Raw genomic sequence first — 17,495 nt, forward strand, 5'->3', positions numbered from 1 at the left:
CTCGCTGACGGCTCTGGACGCTCATGGCTCGCTGACGGCTCTGGACGCTCATGGCTGGCTGACGGCTCTGGACGCTCATGGCTGGCTGACGGCTCTGGACGCTCATGGCTGGCTGACGGCTCTGGACGCTCATGGCTGGCTGACGGCTCTGGACGCTCATGGCTGGCTGACGGCTCTGGACGCTCATGGCTGGCTGACGGCTCTGGACGCTCATGTCTGGTTGGCGGCTCTGGCAGATCCTGTCTGGTTGGCGGCTCTGGCAGATCCTGTCTGGTTGGCGGCTCTGGCAGATCCTGACTGACGACTGGCTCTAGCGGCTCCTGACTGACTATCGGCTCTGACGGCTCGGGACAGACGGGCGGCTCTAATGGCTCGGGAGAGACGGATGGCTCAGACGGCGCTGGGGAGACGGATGGCTCAGACGGCGCTGGGGAGACGGATGGCTCAGACGGCGCTGGGGAGACGGATGGCACAGATGGCGCTGCGGAGACGGATGGCTCAGACTGCTCCTGTCAGGCGGAAGGCTCTGACTGCTCCTGTCTGGCGGAAGGCTCTGTAGGCTCATGGCAGACGGGCAGCTTTGCAGGCTCATGGCAGACAGGCAGTTCATGCGCCGTTGGGCAGACGGCAGACTCTGGACGGCTGAGACGCACTGTAGGCTTGGTGCGTGGTGCCGGAACTGGAGGCACCTGACTGAGGACACGCACTTCAAGCCTAGTGCGGGGAGCAGGGACAGGGCACACTGACCTCTCGAAGCGCACTATATGCCTGGTGCGTGGTACCGGACTGAGGGCACGCACCTCAGGACGAGTGCGGGGAGAAACAACAGTGTGCACAGGACTTAGGAGACGCACAGGTGGCTTAGTGCGCGGTGCCGGAACTGGAGGCACTGGGCTGGAGACACGCACCATAGGGAGAGTGCGTGGAGGAGGAACAGGGCTCTGAAAACGCACTGGAAGCCTGGTGCGTAGTGTAGGCACTGGTGGTACTGGGCTGGGGCGGGGAGGTAGTGCCGGAAATACCGGACCGTGAAGGCGTACTGGCTCCCTTGAGCACCGAGCCTGCCCAACCTTACCTGGTTGAATGCTCCCCGTCGCCCGACCAGTGCGGGGAGGTGGAATAACCCACACCGGGCTATGTAGGCGAACCGGGGACACCATGCGTAAGGCTGGTGCCATGTAAGCCGGCCCGAGGAGACGCACTGGAGACCAGACGTGTTGAGCCGGCCTCATGACACCTGGCTCAATGCCCAATCTAGCCCTACCCGTGCGGGGAGGTGGAATAACCCGCACTGGGCTATGCACTCGTACAGGAGACACCGTGCGCTCTACTGCGTAACACGGCGCCTGCCCGTACTCCCGCTCTCCACGGTAAGCCTGGGAAGTGGGCGCAGGTCTCCTACCTGCCCTTGGCCCACTACCTCTTAGGCCCCCCCCAAGAAATTTTTGGGTGGTACTCACGGGCTTTTCGGGCTTCCGTGCTAGACGCGTCCCCTCATAACTCCGGTTCCCTTCTCCGGTTGCCTCTGCTCTCCTCAGTGCCTCCAGCTGTTCCCATGGGAGGCGATCCCTACCAGCCAGGATCTCCTCCCATGTGTAGCAACCTTTCCCGTCCAATACATCGTCCCAAGTCCATTCCTCCTTCTTTTTCTGTCCCTTACTCCGTTTACACCGCTGCTTGGTTCTGGAGATTTGGTGGGTGGTTCTGTAACGGTTGTTCTCCTCCTTTTCATCCGAAAAGGAGGAGTATTGAGGGAACCAAGGCGCAGCGGAGTTTGAACACATAATTTATTAAAGAAAACACGAACTTGACTAAACTAACAAAAACAACAAACGGTGTAGACAGACCTGAACGACGAACTTACATTTAAACACGAGAACGCACGAACAGGGAAAAATAGCCTACACATAAAATGACGATGTACAACACAAACCGAACAGTCCCGTATGGTGCGACAAACACTGACACAGGAGACAACCACCCACAACGAACACTGTGAAACCACCTACCTAAATATGACTCTTAATTAGAGGAACGCCAAACACCTGCCTCTAATTAAGAGCCATACCAGGCAACCCATAAACCAACATAGAAACAGAAAACATAGAATGCCCACCCAAACTCACGTCCTGACCAACTAACACATACAACAAACTAACAGAAATAGGTCAGGAACGTGACAGTAGAGTCCTTGTCCAGGTTAGTGACAGCTGTTCTGATGTCCAGAAGCTCTTTTCGTCATAGGAAACCGTGGTGGAAACATAATCTAAAAAAATATTAAGATCAGCTCCAAATAATACAAAAAATAGCACAATTGGTAAGGAGCCCGTATAATGTCCGCTATTCCCTCCAACGACATTCCACATCAACATCAGCATTATGCACTCAGCATTATGGAGATAGATTGGGGATAAGGACCTGTGATAGACTAGAGTCCTGTCCAGGGCTAGAGTCCTGTTCAGGGGTTGTACTTGGACATCAAGTTGCCTCCAGCTACAGAAACAGGATATAGGCTGCTGCTCCGTTCCGGCTCGCAAAAGCCAAGGCTCATGCTAGGCTACCTCCTTTTTACACCTAACTAGAAAACCTCCTGACTTCAGAGTCTGGAGGCTGTTTCATGATGTCGACACAATGCGTCAATAATGAATGGGGCTGTGATTTTTACTGGTAGGTTCTCCTCTGTCTTTCCCAGTCAAACACCCGCATGGACAGCCACACACAACCCCTTGTGTACCCTACAAGTGTACCCTACGTATTTGAAAGAAAACCAGGACATTTTGACCAGAACATTCAACAGTTACTGAAAAAGAACAACCCGGCTTTATGTGTTGGTCTGTGACCATCTGACAGCGCTCCCAGTTAGAGGGGAATAAGGCAGTCCAAGAGTTGACACACACAGGAGCTTTATTCACACACAAAGGAGATGTACATGGGGTTGGAAAGTGGGAAAGTGGCAGTGGTTCTTTAGTAGAAGGAAATGAAAGGTAATGAGTATACTGAACATACGATATCACAAGAGCTGTAATAACAGTAATACAGGAATATTTAAATGGCATATAATCCCTGAACATGTTTACAGGTTACAAGCTGTACAGAGGCAGCATACATAATGCAACAATAGCTAAATTAAAATATAGTCATGTCCTACAACTCACTTCGTGCATGCACACCATCCCACATGTCAAAAGACATGATTGAGTCCAGCTTTTGTTTTGAAGGACAGAGATGATCTTGCTGCTCTTTCTGTGACTGCTTGAAGGAGACTGAGAGGGGGAGGCAGGAGTGTGGGATCTGGGACCCAAGATGACACATTGTGATTGGCTGACCCCACAGTGTGATAAGGCCCAGGGCAACCAATCAGTTTGGCTTTGGCCAGAGGTGTGAGGGGCCAGTTTACGAGGAGTTAGAGAGTTACAGAGTTTGTCCCTGAGAGAGGTCTCTGAGAATGAGGTGGTGTGCTAAGAGTCACCTGCAGGGAATTCGTAACAGTTACAATACTCCAGATGACCCATAGGAGGTCTGTTGTGCATAGAGGTGGAAAGGGGTTGAGAGCATCATTCGTGTATATGGTGGAAATTCCTACAGAATGAACAAGTCTATTGTATATCAGTCTCATTCCCTATCATTCACATAAATATCCATTACTAACTGAAGTGTGTCACCATAGAGTTTAGTAGGGGTCAGGCATTTACCTGGCTGGGTAGGGCTCTTGGCTGTAGCCTGGATACACCTTCTTCTCTAAACTCTGTAAACTAATAATTACCATTCAATAATTAATTAAACCTATGATTTTATAAGTAATAAGATACTGTGTGGGTCTGCATGGCAGTGGTCTGTGTTTTTAATTGTGATGGACGTGAACAACGAAGAATGACAGCAACTGACTGACACCACATAGACATCCTGCTGAAAACCACAGAGTGTGTAGTAGGCCAGCAGGCCTGTCCAAAGCGTAGATACAGCGTCATTTTGAGCTCACAGCAGACCAAAGTGTTCAGATACCTGTGAACAGCTCACTGAGTGCATGATGTGAGGGTGTGTTTAGCATGGTAACAGTAGGTTGTCTCTGCAGAAGCCCTCTGGACAAACAGTCATACAGGCAGTGGTGGAAAAAGTAACCAATTGTCATACTTGAGTAAAAGTAAAGATACCTAAATAGAAAATGACTCAAGTTAAAGTCACCCAGTAAAATACTAATTGAGTAAAAGTCTAAAAGCATTTGGTTTTAATATTCTTAAGTATCATTATTAAATGTATTTGCTAAAATATACTTAAGTACCAAAAGTAAAATTAAAAGCATAAATCGTTTCAAATTCCTTATATTAAGCAAATATTTTTAATTTACGGATAGCCAGGGGCACACTCCAACATAATTTACAAACAAAGAATTTGTGTTCTGTGAGTCCGTGATTCCAACAGATCATAGGCAATAGGGATGACCATGTTCCTGTCCTATCAGGAATCAAAGCCAGATGCAGTAACAACATTTAATGTTCCAACAGGGACAAGCAGAAGACAGGTCAAGGCAGGCAGAGGAAGGCAGAGGTACAGGTCGGTGGGCAGGCAGAGGTACAGGTCGGTGGGCAGGCAGAGGTACAGGTCGGTGGGCAGGCAGAGGTACAGGTCGGCGGGCAGGCAGAGGTACAGGTCGGTGGGCAGGCAGAGGTACAGGTCGGTGGGCAGGCAGAGGTACAGGTCGGTGGGAAGGCAGAGGTACAGGTCGGCGGGCAGGCAGAGGTACAGGTCGGCGGGCAGGCAGAGGTACAGGTCGGTGGGCAGGCAGAGGTACAGGTCGGCGGGCAGGCAGAGGTACAGGTCGGTGGGCAGGCAGAGGTACAGGTCGGTGGGCAGGCAGAGGTACAGGTCGGTGGGCAGGCAGAGGTACAGGTCGGCGGGCAGGCAGAGGTACAGGTCGGTGGGCAGGCAGAGGTACAGGTCGGTGGGCAGGCAGAGGTACAGGTCGGTGGGCAGGCAGAGGTACAGGTCGGTGGGCAGGCAGAGGTACAGGTCGGCGGGCAGGCAGAGGTACAGGTCGGCGGGCAGGCAGAGGTACAGGTCGGCGGGCAGGCAGAGGTACAGGTCGGTGGGCAGGCAGAGGTACAGGTCGGTGGGCAGGCAGAGGTACAGGTCGGCGGGCAGGCAGAGGTACAGGTCGGTGGGCAGGCAGAGGTACAGGTCGGCGGGCAGGCAGAGGTACAGGTCGGTGGGCAGGCAGAGGTACAGGTCGGCGGGCAGGCTCAGGGGCAGGCGGGCACAGAATCCAGAAAACAGGCAAGGGTCAAAACCGGGAGGACTAGCAAAGAGAAATAGAAAGCAGGAGCAAGGGAAAAACATGCTGGTAGACTTGAAAACGTACAAGACGAACTGGCACAGAGAGACAGGAAACACAGGGATAAATACACAGGAGAAAACAAGCGACACCTGGAGGGGGTAGACACAATAACGAGACAGGTGAAACCGATCAGGGCGTGACATGTCCTGCTAAACAGAAAAAATTGAACAAATACTTTTGGCTGTCAGGAAAAATGAATGGAGTAAAATGTACATAATTGTCTTTAGGAATGTAGTGAAGTAAAAGTAAAAACGACACCCCCCAAAAACGACACTGCATAGAGGCATACTGTATGTACAGAACACAAGAACAGGAAGAATTCAATTTCAATTGGTATCAGTTGTTTAAGTTGTTGACACAGGATGCTGTAGAATGGTCTTGTAAGTAATTATCTTGAAGGTTTTACTTGTTTGTTGGTTTGTGGTTGTCTCACCACTTTGGATAGACCTGGGTTAAATAGTAGACGGTTTGTTTTCTCACACTTACTTTAGGTGCACTTGATTTATCTGGCCTCCATTGCGCCGGTCAAGCTAAACAAGTGTACCTAAAGAATTGGAAAGGAAACTAACACTATTTTGACCATGTCATTCAACAGTTACAATAATCCAGAAGACCAATAGGAGGTCTGTAGTGCACAGAGCATGTCTTGTCTTGTCATCTACAGTATACGAGTGAACAGGGGTGGAGCGTCATGAGTATATGTGGGGGATACACCTACAGAATGAAACAAGTACATTTTAGTCAGTCTTACATTCCCTCTATGTAAAGATAGTGAAAACAACAGTGACACTACATAGACATCCTGTTGAAAACCACACACACACAGAAACACAGAGAGCAGGTAGGAGGGTCCTGTGTGCACAAAGCCAGGAGGCCCACCTGACCAAAGCGTGGATATGGCCTTGTCTGAGGCTTACAGAAGACTACAGAGTACCTGTGAACTTGTTCACTGTGTGGGGGTGGGTGTGATTGACATGCTATCAACACAACTAAAAGAGGACAACACATTACAGAGGAGAGACTCTTGAATAAATAGGTTGTTTCCCATACTTGTTCAACTACACACTGGAACTCAATACAAAACTACACACAAACACGAGTCATTGTCTTCGTCATATAGAGATCACTCTGCTACCCATTTTATTTTGAGTGATTGTGTGGCTCCTCCTGGTAACTAAGCTACACTTTATAATAACTTAGTTGATGTTAGTAGTAATGATCCAGGGATGATGACTAACTAGCCTGTTTGATACAAGTGACTCTATGATGCTGAAATGGATTTATAACATGATACAGATGTGTAATATGTATGTAATAAATGTATATATTACCTTGTTATAGATTCTTCACAGCCACACAGTGTCTTTGTTGTGCCTTTATTGACAGATAATATGACTACACACATGAGCTATCATAGGAAAGTCCTTTTTCTATGATTCTTAGTGAACAATTTGAACATTTTGACAATTCTAAAAGTTTCTGCCAACTCTAAAGTTAAAGCAGTTATGGGGACTTCCATGTACCCTATTGAAAGAGAAATGAAGTGCAGTACATATACATATTCACATTTTGTATTGTTTGTGAAAACGTCTTAATTACAATGTGTACATTGTCATATTCAGAGTATATTTTCAAACTCATGAAGAGATTGAGTTGTGATCTTAGTGACATGGGTGTGTTGTGGTTTTGATGCACTGAGGTGTGTGAAGACAGTGTGAGGTGAGGACTGATGCTCATGGCTGGGGGTTAGAGATTAGTTTAGGGACGTCAGAACATCACAGAGATCTGATACAGGATACAGCTTAAAAAGGAGAGTTTGAGACAACTGAAGTGCTAGTCAATATACAGTTGAAGTCGGAAGTTTACAAACACCATAGCCAAATACATTTCAACTCAGTTTTACACAATTCCTGACATTTAATCCTAGTAAATGTCAAAATAATATTAGAGAGAGGATTTATTTCAGATTTTGTTTCTTTCATCACATTCCCAGTGGGTCAGAAGTTTACAGACACACAATTAGTATTTGGTAGCGTTGCCTTTAAATTGTTTAACTTGGGTCAAACGTTTCAGGTAGACTTCTACAAGCTTCCCACAATAAGTTGGGTGAATTTGTCCCATTCCTAGTGACAGAGCTGGTGTAACTGAGTCAGGTTTGTAGGCCTCCTTGCTTGCACATGCTTTTTCAGTTCTACCCAGAAATGTTCTATAGGATTGAGGTCAGGGCTTTGTGATGGCCACTCCAATCTCTTGACTTTGTTGTCCTTAAGTCATTTTGCCACAACTTTGGAAGTATGCTTGGGGTCACTGTCCATTTGGAAGACCCATTTGCGACCAAGCTTTAATTTCCTGACTGATGTCTTGAGATGTTGCTTCAATATATCCACATCATTTTTCTACCTCATGATGCCATCTATTTTGTGAAGTGCACCAGTCCCTCCTGCAGCAAAGCACCCCCACAACACGATGCTGCCACCCCCGTGCTTCACGGATGGGATGGTGTTCTTTGGATTCCAAGCCTCCCCCTTTTTCCTCCATCATAATGATGGTCATTATGGTCAAACAGTTCCATTTTTGTTTCATCAGACCAGAGGACATTTCTCCAAAAAGTACGATCTTTGTCCCATGTGCAGTTGCAAACCGTAGTATGGCTTTTTTATGGCAGTTTTGGAGCAGTGGCTTCATCCTTGCTGAGTGGCCTTTCAGGTTATGTCTATACAGGACTCGTTTTACTGTGGATATAGATACTTTTGTACCTGTTTCCTCCAGCATCTGCAAGTAATCTGTCTGTAAACAATTGTTGGAATGATTACTTGTGTCTTGCACAAAGTAGATGTCCTAACCGACTTGCCAGAACTATAGTTTGTCAACAAGAAATTTGTGGAGTGGTTGAAAAACAAGTTTTAATGACTTCAACTCAACTTTATGTAAACTTCCGTCTTTAACTGTAAAGTACTATGCACATCATGTAATCAGGTTGCATTGTCCATCCATGCAAACTTACCAGTATAACTTAAGAATATGAGCAAAATTCAAAGAATAAATCTAAATTACAGTGAATTCATGTTTTATGTGATCTAAAATGCACAACAGTATCACAACAGTAATGTAAAATGAGTTTGACAAAATACAAGCAATTGTAACACAATTATAATGATAAAAACACAGTGTGTAACAGAAAAGCAATGCAAGTCTTTAACGAGGTAAATCTATGTTTCAGTCCATGTTTTGGCACCTCACCCCAGAGTACTCCGTGTCTCTCTCCATGGCGATACTCTGTATCCGGGTCTTTGGCTTCTTGTGGATGACATTCAGAGCAGCGTAATGGACCGATGTGACTGTGTCATCATCTTCTTGATCCTAAGAGGAATAGCCAAACAAATTCCAAAGACATCAGGAAATGACCTGATAATTCTATAGAAGGAATTGTTCACACTTAATCAAAGTCATAGAATGGTTCACTATAAGGTCTGCATACCTGGTTATGAGAACTGGAGACTACCGGACCACTTGGCTGAGGATGCATTCCTTTTCGATAAACATGAAGGAATCATCAACATCATCATTATCATCATCAGTATACAATGAATCAACCCAGTGTCATGACTAAAACATGTAATGTATACTGCACCAGCAGTTTAAGCATATATTGTGGACAATGATACCGCTTACCTCTGGACAGCAGAGAGGTTTTCTTGGTCATCTTATACATAACACAACCAAGGACAAGGACAATGATGAGGATGACACACCGACCCAACGCTACACCCAGACAGTACACCAAGAGAACATGGTCCTCCTTACAACCATCTGTGGAAATACAGACAGTGATAGAGGAGACTCAGGACATTTTGTTCAAGCAGGCATAAAATGTTAGAACATTTTAGAAATGTCAGAAATATCACTAACAATCCAGCTTGGTCCCATTCCCAAACAGTATCTCCCAACATGTGACCACAGCACAGTAGTAAATCCAAACATCAGAGATGCTGAGGTTCCTCTTGGGGAGGTTGTAGACACAGCTCTGTGCAGGAGACTCAGCCTCAGGGCTCTTCTCACACTGATTACTCCTGTCTCCATTGGTGTAAATGATTCCTGGAGGGGATTCTCCTGAGAAATGTCTGAACCAATAGACACTGTGTTCTCCTGCACACGTCTCGGTGTGTACAGTTCAGAGTCACAGAGTCTCCTGGCTGGACTGACTCAGACACAGACTGCTAGAGCACAGTCATGTTTCTGGAACCTGAAACTGACAAAAAGGTCCATTAACCCATAGAATTTCTAGAATATCACGGCAGCAAGTGTTTTAACTGATGATTTGTTAAAATAAAATCTCATCTGATTTAGAGAATAGCTCATATTTACACCGTATATCTCTATATTCAGATTTAAAAAACAAACTTTCTCTTTAACCTCTACAATGATAATTGCCCTTTCTCCAAACTCCATCTTACTGTTATAAAAGCTTCCACAGTAGTATGTGCCTGAATCTGACAGCTGCATGTCTGAGATCCTTAGGTGGTCTTTTCTTGGCCATTTTCCACTGAGGAGTGAGGGTTACCCTTAAACTCATGATAGAATGTTGCAAACTTATTGACAGTTGAGAAGAGCTGAAGTTTATCTCCCAAGGTTTGCTTGTACCAAGAGAACAATACTGCCTTGTCACTTTCATGAAAGCAGTGCAAAAACATGGTGTCTCCAACATTGGCTGACATGAGACCACTCTCTTGAGGTATGGATGAAGCCTCAGTTCCAGCTAGCACATCAACTAGAGAACATGAAAACATATTAACTATGCTATAAGTTAGCCCAAATATAACTTTAGATTGTCAAAGTGTCTGTACAACAATAATTGGACATCACATACTGCAAGCACAGAAATATAAAAGATTGACTTACCCATCTCTACGAGAAGTGGAAATATCAGACACAGTTCGATCATCTTTAAAGTAGTCATCCACTTCACAACTTGGGTCTTGAGTGGAAAGACTCTACCCCTATGTACCGCACTTCTCATTCAGGCGCGCCCATGTCCTTCTCATGTGTATAGTATACCTCTGTCTCACAGATCATCCTGGCTGGACTGACTCAGAATAGTTGTTTTGTAGGTAGATTCTGATCGTTATAGATGTATTACAATTAAAGTACTTATTATTGAAGTTTGGCATCCCTTATTCTGTTTACTACAGTAGCTGTGATAAGAGATTGTGACCTTTTTGAAACATGCATGCTAGGACACTGTCATTCACTAAGGCTTCAATCACCATACAGCCACTTCACCTCACTAAAAACATCTATGGAGAAAACACAGCAAACACAATACAGTAGTCTTCTTTTAGTGATCTCTCATTCAGGATTTACACTCAGTAGAACAGATGGATAGAATACCCTCCCATGATATTGTTATTGAGTAGGTCCATGGTTCTAGTGTCCTAAACATCACACTTAAAATCAGGGTTTGTGTTTGACTAAGAACTACTGATCACTAAGTCAAATTACTTAATAAATATCTATTTGTGTATTTTCACAGATTTCAGGCGACTGTGAATAGATAAAGCTGCCTCATCAAGAGTTGGTTCACTGTTGGTTATTAAAATGGTTAACTTGAAGAGCAAGTGGAGTATAGACTAAGTTCAGTATGAGAGCGGTAACAGCTCTGAGACAGCCAGCTGAAAACCACAGAGAGAGAGAGAGAAAGAGAGATAGAGAAAGAGATGGGGAGAAAGAGGGAGAAAAAAACAGAGAGAGAGAGAGACAAGTGTCCTGTGTGCAATAGGCCAGCAGGCCCTAACGCTGTGTTAGCTACAAACCACAGAGTACCTGATAATTGGTTGCTGTGTATGTGAGGGGGTGTTAGTGGCATGAGAAGAGAAAAAAACTGTTCATCCCTACAACTTAACGTGGAACTTACACCGTTTAAACTACTTTGCAGAAATGAAGATGCTGGTTCCTGCAATCTGCAACTTTTACACAATTAAACCAAGGTTCTAATAAATGTTTGTTTTTGCTCCAACACTTTTTTGGTGACTACATGATTCCATATATGTTATTTCATAGTTTTGATGTCTTCACTATTATTTTACAATGTAGAAAATAGTACAAATAAAGATAAACCCTTGAATGAGTAGGTGTGTCCAAACTTTTAAACTTTTAACTGGTACTGTATGTGTGGCATTTGTTTTGATTTAGATAGGACCATCAACATGCACCTGTATGGAAACAGGGGCAGCGGGAAAAAACGACATGTCATCTATGCACTTAAATAGCGCATGGTGTCACGTTCCTGACCTGTTTTCCTTTGTTTTGTATTTGTTTTAGTTGGTCAGGGCGTGAGTTGGGTGGGTTGGTCTAGGTTTGATTTTCTATGTTGGGATTTTGTGTTCGGCCTGGTATGATTCTCAATCAGAGACAGCTGTCAATCGTTGTCCCTGATTGAGAATCATACTAAGGCAGCCTGGGTTTCACTTGTGTTTTGTGGGTGTTTGTTCCTGTGTCAGCGTTTGGGCCACACAGGACTGTTTCGGGTTAGTCACGTTTGTTGGTTTTTGTATTTTGTAGTGTTTGTTGTTTTTCCATTAAATAATGAACTCTTACCAATCCGCATCTTGGTCCGATCCATGCTCCTCCTCGTCTGAGGAGGAGAACGACTACGACAGCCGTTACACATGGAGGACGCTGTGGTTTATTTTCATGCCAGCCAGGTAGGCTATACTCTTGCTATAAAGAGTAGCAATGTGCTTAATATTAGGAAGTTGAGAAATAAATATAGTAGGCCTAACCTATAGAAAGCAGATGGGATCTTTGTATTTTTATTAGCTCCATCACTCTGTTTTCTCCTGCTATTTCATAGCCTATAGAAATGTTGTGCAACATGAGCTCATGGGCTCTCATGAAGTGTTTTATTTTATTTTTGATCACATTTACATTGATGTCAGAGTGATTAGAGGGACAATAGAGTGCTGATTACCAGTTAACAAGTTTGGTAGGCTACTAATGACCAGCAGCATCAGAGCTTGGAAAAGCCTAATTACAGTGACTAAACAGTCATGTGGAATTTGCCTGTGTGGCAGTAATACAGTCACCGCAACTCAAAAGTACCTAAGAAAGAAAAGTTTCTACCAAATGTGTGAAAGCATAACGTCTGTTTGTTTAGTTGTTGAGTGGAAACTACTGACCACAGAGATGTTTGTATGAGGTGTGTGTTGTTTTCCATCCCTGTTCACACCAGCGAGGTGACACTGACCACAGGTCGAGTATTATGTAACGTAGGCAGCGAATGCAACAGATGAGAGTCTGCAGAGCAGCAGGTCTATTGTTTATGGATACATTCACTCTGCATTCAAATACATCAAGGATGCACTATGACTGAAGGAGGCCTACAAGTGCTCAAAGTGTTCAAGATGTTGAATAGAACACATTTATTGTATTTTTGAACATAGCCCACTAAAGTATTGTTATTGTACTAAACAGCAGACGGCACAAGTCTAGTCTAGATGTAGGTTGGTTTTGGCCAGGTATAAACAGTTGAAGTCGGAAGTGTACATACACTTAGGTTGAACTCATTAAAACTAGTTTTTCAACAACTCCACACATTTCTTGTTAACAAACTATAGTTTGGGCAAGTCGGTTAGGACATCTACTTCGTGCATGATACAAGTCATTTTTCCAACAATTGTTTACAGGCAGATTATTTCACTATATCACAATTCCAGTGGGTCAAAAGTTTACATACACTAAGTTGACTGTGCCTTTAAACAGCTTGGAAAATTCCAGAAAATGATGTCATGGCTTTAGAATCTTCTGATAGGCTAATTGACATAATTTGTGTCAATTGGAGGTGTACCTGTGGATGTATTTCAAGGCCTACCTTCAAACTCAGTGCATCTTTGCTTGACTTCATGAGAAAATCTAAATAAATCAGCCAAGACCTCAGAAAAAAAATTGTAGAGTTCCACAAGTCTGGTTCATCTTTGGGAGCAATTTCCAAACGCCTGAAGGTACCACGTTCATCTGTACAAACAATGGTACGCAAGTGTAAACACCATGGGACCACGCAGTTGTCATACCGCTCAGGAAGGAGACGCGTTCTGTCTCCTAGAGATGAACGTACTTTGTTGCTGAAAGTGCAAATCAATCCCAGAACAACAGCAAAGGACCTTGTGAAGATGCTGGAGGAAAAAGGTACTAAAGTATCTATATCCACAGTAAAACGAGTCCTGTATCGACATAACCTGAAAGGCCGCTCAGCAAGGAAGAAGTCACTGCTCCAAAACGCCATAAAGAAGCCAGACAAAGATCGTACATTATAGAGAAATGTCCTCTGGTCTGATGAAACAAAAATAGAACTGTTTGGCCATAATGACCATTGTTATGTTTGGAGGAAAAAAGGGGGGGCTTGCAAGCCGAAGAACACCATCCTAACCGTGAAGCACGGGGGTGGCAGGATCATGTTGTGGGGGGCTTTTTTTCAATAGGAACTGGTGCACTTCACAAAATAGATGGCATCATGAGGTAGAAAAATTATGTGGATATATTGAAGCAACATCTCAAGACATCAGTCAGGATGTTAAAGCTTGGTCGTAAATGGGTCTTCTAAATGGACAGTGACCCCAAGCATACTTCCAAAGTTGTGGCAAAATGGCTTAAGGACAACAAAGTCAAGGTATTGGAGTGGCCATTGATTTGATTGGGGCAGAACTGAAAAAGCGTGTGCGAGCAAGGAGGCCCACAAACCTGACTGAGTTATACCAGCTCTGTCAGGAGGAATGGACCAAAATTCACCCAACTTATTGTGGGAAGCTTGTGGAAGGCTACCCGAAACGTTTGACCCAAGTTAAACAATTTAAAAGCAATGCTACCAAATACTAATTGAGTGTATGTAAACATCTGACCCACTGGAAATGTGATGAAAGAAACAAAAGCTGAAATAAATCATTCTCTCTACTATTATTCTGAGATTTGACATTCTTAAAATAAAGTGGTGATCCTAACTGACCTAAAACAGGGACTTTTTACTAGGATTAAATGTCAGGAATTGTGAAACTGAGTTTAAATGTATTTGGCTAAGGTATATGTAAACTTCCGACTTCAACTGTATAGTCTGGCGGTATGGATGGAAATAGATGTAATGACTGATTGGTGAGGATAGAGAGGGATAGTCTCATCCCCCAGTGTTAGTCTGAGAGGCCCAGAGATGTTCATCTCAGCAGGTCTCGCTCATCACGGAGCTGCTCCTCCCTGTCACTCACACCACAGGAAGTGATGAGTTCCTCTCTGGCCCCTCCGTTACCTCAGACCACAATCATATTCTCCTTATAAGGCGACTAGCTGCTTTTCAGAATAGGGGGCTGTGATCAATGCAGTCATGACAGGAAATACTAAAGGGGCGAATAACATCATCACAAACAAAATTGTGACTTTTTATTAAGTAATCAATGTAATACAATTGTCCTATGCTGGGTACTTTGTCCTTTACAGAGTGGAAGAGGGCTACGGTGGCCCTGAGGTACAATGTACAGAAACTACAGAGATATTTACTGATCTACATTTCAATACATTTGATTTAACTACACATTCAATATAGGAAGATTTAAACTTGTATTCAAAGATATGGCAAACCACTTGTCCTCCTCTCCATCCTCCACTTTGTCATCTTGTCGCAGCATACACTACATGGGGGTCTAGCTCTTTCTCTCTTCTTCTCTCCCTCTTCTTTTTCTTGGAGGTGAAATTCAGGGCAGCATAATTCAGTGCATTAGTATCTTGGTTCTGTACATTTGGAAACAACATGAAATACAATTATAAATTACACTGTTTCTGAATTGCTCATATTTTCAAAATAATGTCACTGAACAAATAGCATTTACCTGATCATTTTGTGGTTGTCGTTGCGAATCAGGTCCTGAATATGATATAAAACAGATGAGAGAAGATATCAACTGATTCCATTGTAGTGTTCACAATATAACTTTGAATGACTCTTTCAATTCTCAGTATATAGTATGTCAGGGGTAGGCAACCCTGTTCCTGCAGTGCCACAGGTATTGCAGGATTTTGTTCCAAATAAGCACCATACCTGCCCAACTGAGCTAATTGATCAGTTCAGTGATTGCCTAAATTGAACACAGGTTGGTTAAATCAAAAACATGAGGTGCAGCAGCACTACAGGACCAGGGTTGCCTACCCCTGCAGTACGTCATGTGAAACATTTTCACTTTGTAATTGTAGTTAATAGCCGGCCCCATATGAAATGGACTCCATACCTGTGTTTAGTCTGTTTGCATCTCTTCTGACCTTGAGGACCAGGATGAGGATGATTATCAATAGAACAGCAGTTACAACACCCAGGATCACAACCAATAGGAGGAGCTTCATGGTTCCAAATTCCTCTATTACAAACAGATTTCAATTTTAATCAGAACTTTACAAACTTTCACCCCATTTGCTACCAATTCAGAATGGAGCATTCTCAGATTGCTATAAGATGCTGTTATACTTTATTTCTATTCTGTGGTACTTTCATGGTACATCATATTAATTCATTTCTGAAAGATTCTCACTTAAAATTACAGAATGAACATACCTTCTTCATAGTGCACTGTAGAGTCCTTGTCATAATGGTTGTGACCTTAAGAACATTTAGGTGAGTTAAATATTCTACTGTTATTCAAACTGTTATACGATTGTATTGTATCTCCAACATAAGTCAAAAATATATCTGATACTTAAGATAAATGTTTGTGCATTTGGTGTCATAGCAGACAATTTATTGAAAAGATTACCTTGGACCTTCAGGACAGTCGCATTGGTGAAGATGAAATAGTTATCCAACATTCCACAGAAGTACAGACCAGAATCAGCTACATCCACCTCTGTGATTTCGAGAAAGGTAGTTCTATTGATGATTAACATTTTCATATGATTGCCCTGAAATCCATTTTGATGACTAACAGTTGGCAGAGAGCTCCACATTGACGTGATGCACAGGGGTTCTGAGCTGTTGACTTGCTTGAACCAGCCAACGTGTCCCGGTTTTTTAAGGACATTGATGCACTGCAGGGTGACATTTTCCCTCGAATGGACCACCATTAAGGGTGGTGGAGAGACAGACACAACATGGGTCAGATCTGAAAGAGAACAAAAGTTACGGGAGAGTTGTGAGTAAAACGTATTCTTCATGCACATTATATACACACCTAAACACAGGAACAACTATGTGAGAGACCAAATCTATTGACGAATCACAAAATCTGAACTGAAGACACAGTCACTTACAGAAGCCGTAGAGGACGAGAGCTGGTATATATATGCGTTCCATTCTGTGTTTAGATCTACACTGCCAGACCATGAATGAAGGACTGAATCTTCAAATAAGAGAGATGAAAGTAATTTGTGATTATGGGCGGAACCTAATGACAACCATAGCTGCATACAATTACCAAATAAAAATTATCTTATCACTAACCACTGATGTTCCACTCTCGTATTTGGTTTAATAGACAGAATGATAAGATATTTTAATTATTATATAGGTTCCCAGAATTATCAATTGTAAATACTCAGAATTGATTAAATGAATTAAATGAATTTCAACAGCGCCAGTTAGTCAAACATATTTAGTCAACTTTAATTTAATAACCTTTGAAAAAAGTCTGGACGACAGTAAGTATTCCAAATCCAAATAAACTCAGCAAAAAAATAAAAATCCTCTCACTGTCAACTGCGTTTATTTTGTGTAAATGTTTTTATGAATATGACATAATTCAATAACAGACATAAACTGAACAAGTTCCACAGACATGTGACTAACAGAAATGTAATGTGTCCCTGAAAAAAGGGGGGGTCAAAATCAAAAGTAACAGTCAATATCTCCTCCTCATGGACTGCACCAGATTTGCCAGTTCTTGCTGTGAGATGTTACCCCACTCTTCCACCAAGGCACCTGCAAGTTCTCGGACATTTCTGGGGGGAATGGCCCTAGCCCTCCCCCTCCGATCCAACAGGTCCCAGACCTGCTCAATGGGATTGAGATCCGGGCTCTTCGCTGGCCATGGCAGAACACTGACATTCCTGTCTTGCAGGAAATCACACACAGAACGAGCAGTATGGGTGGTGGCATTGTCATGCTGGGGGGTCATGTCAGGATGAGCCTGTAGGAAGGGTA

General features: G+C 43.6%; 1 protein-coding gene across 1 annotated transcript in view; it reads right to left on the minus strand.

Annotated features, from left to right (window-relative positions):
- Positions 1 to 8,535: 8,535 nt before the first annotated feature.
- Positions 8,536 to 17,495, minus strand: part of LOC129835301 (uncharacterized) — an 83,936-nt gene continuing 74,976 nt past the window's right edge. The window contains exons 3-5 of the mRNA XM_055900891.1: positions 9,005 to 9,142; positions 8,811 to 8,860; positions 8,536 to 8,692 (exon numbers count right to left, since the gene is read on the minus strand). Coding sequence (XP_055756866.1) covers positions 8,549 to 8,692; positions 8,811 to 8,860; positions 9,005 to 9,142 — 332 coding nt within the window. The 3' untranslated portion in view covers positions 8,536 to 8,548. The remainder of the gene's footprint in view (positions 8,693 to 8,810; positions 8,861 to 9,004; positions 9,143 to 17,495) is intronic.

This window comes from Salvelinus fontinalis, chromosome 36, assembly GCF_029448725.1.
Source record: "Salvelinus fontinalis isolate EN_2023a chromosome 36, ASM2944872v1, whole genome shotgun sequence".
Classification (NCBI taxonomy): domain Eukaryota; kingdom Metazoa; phylum Chordata; class Actinopteri; order Salmoniformes; family Salmonidae; genus Salvelinus; species Salvelinus fontinalis.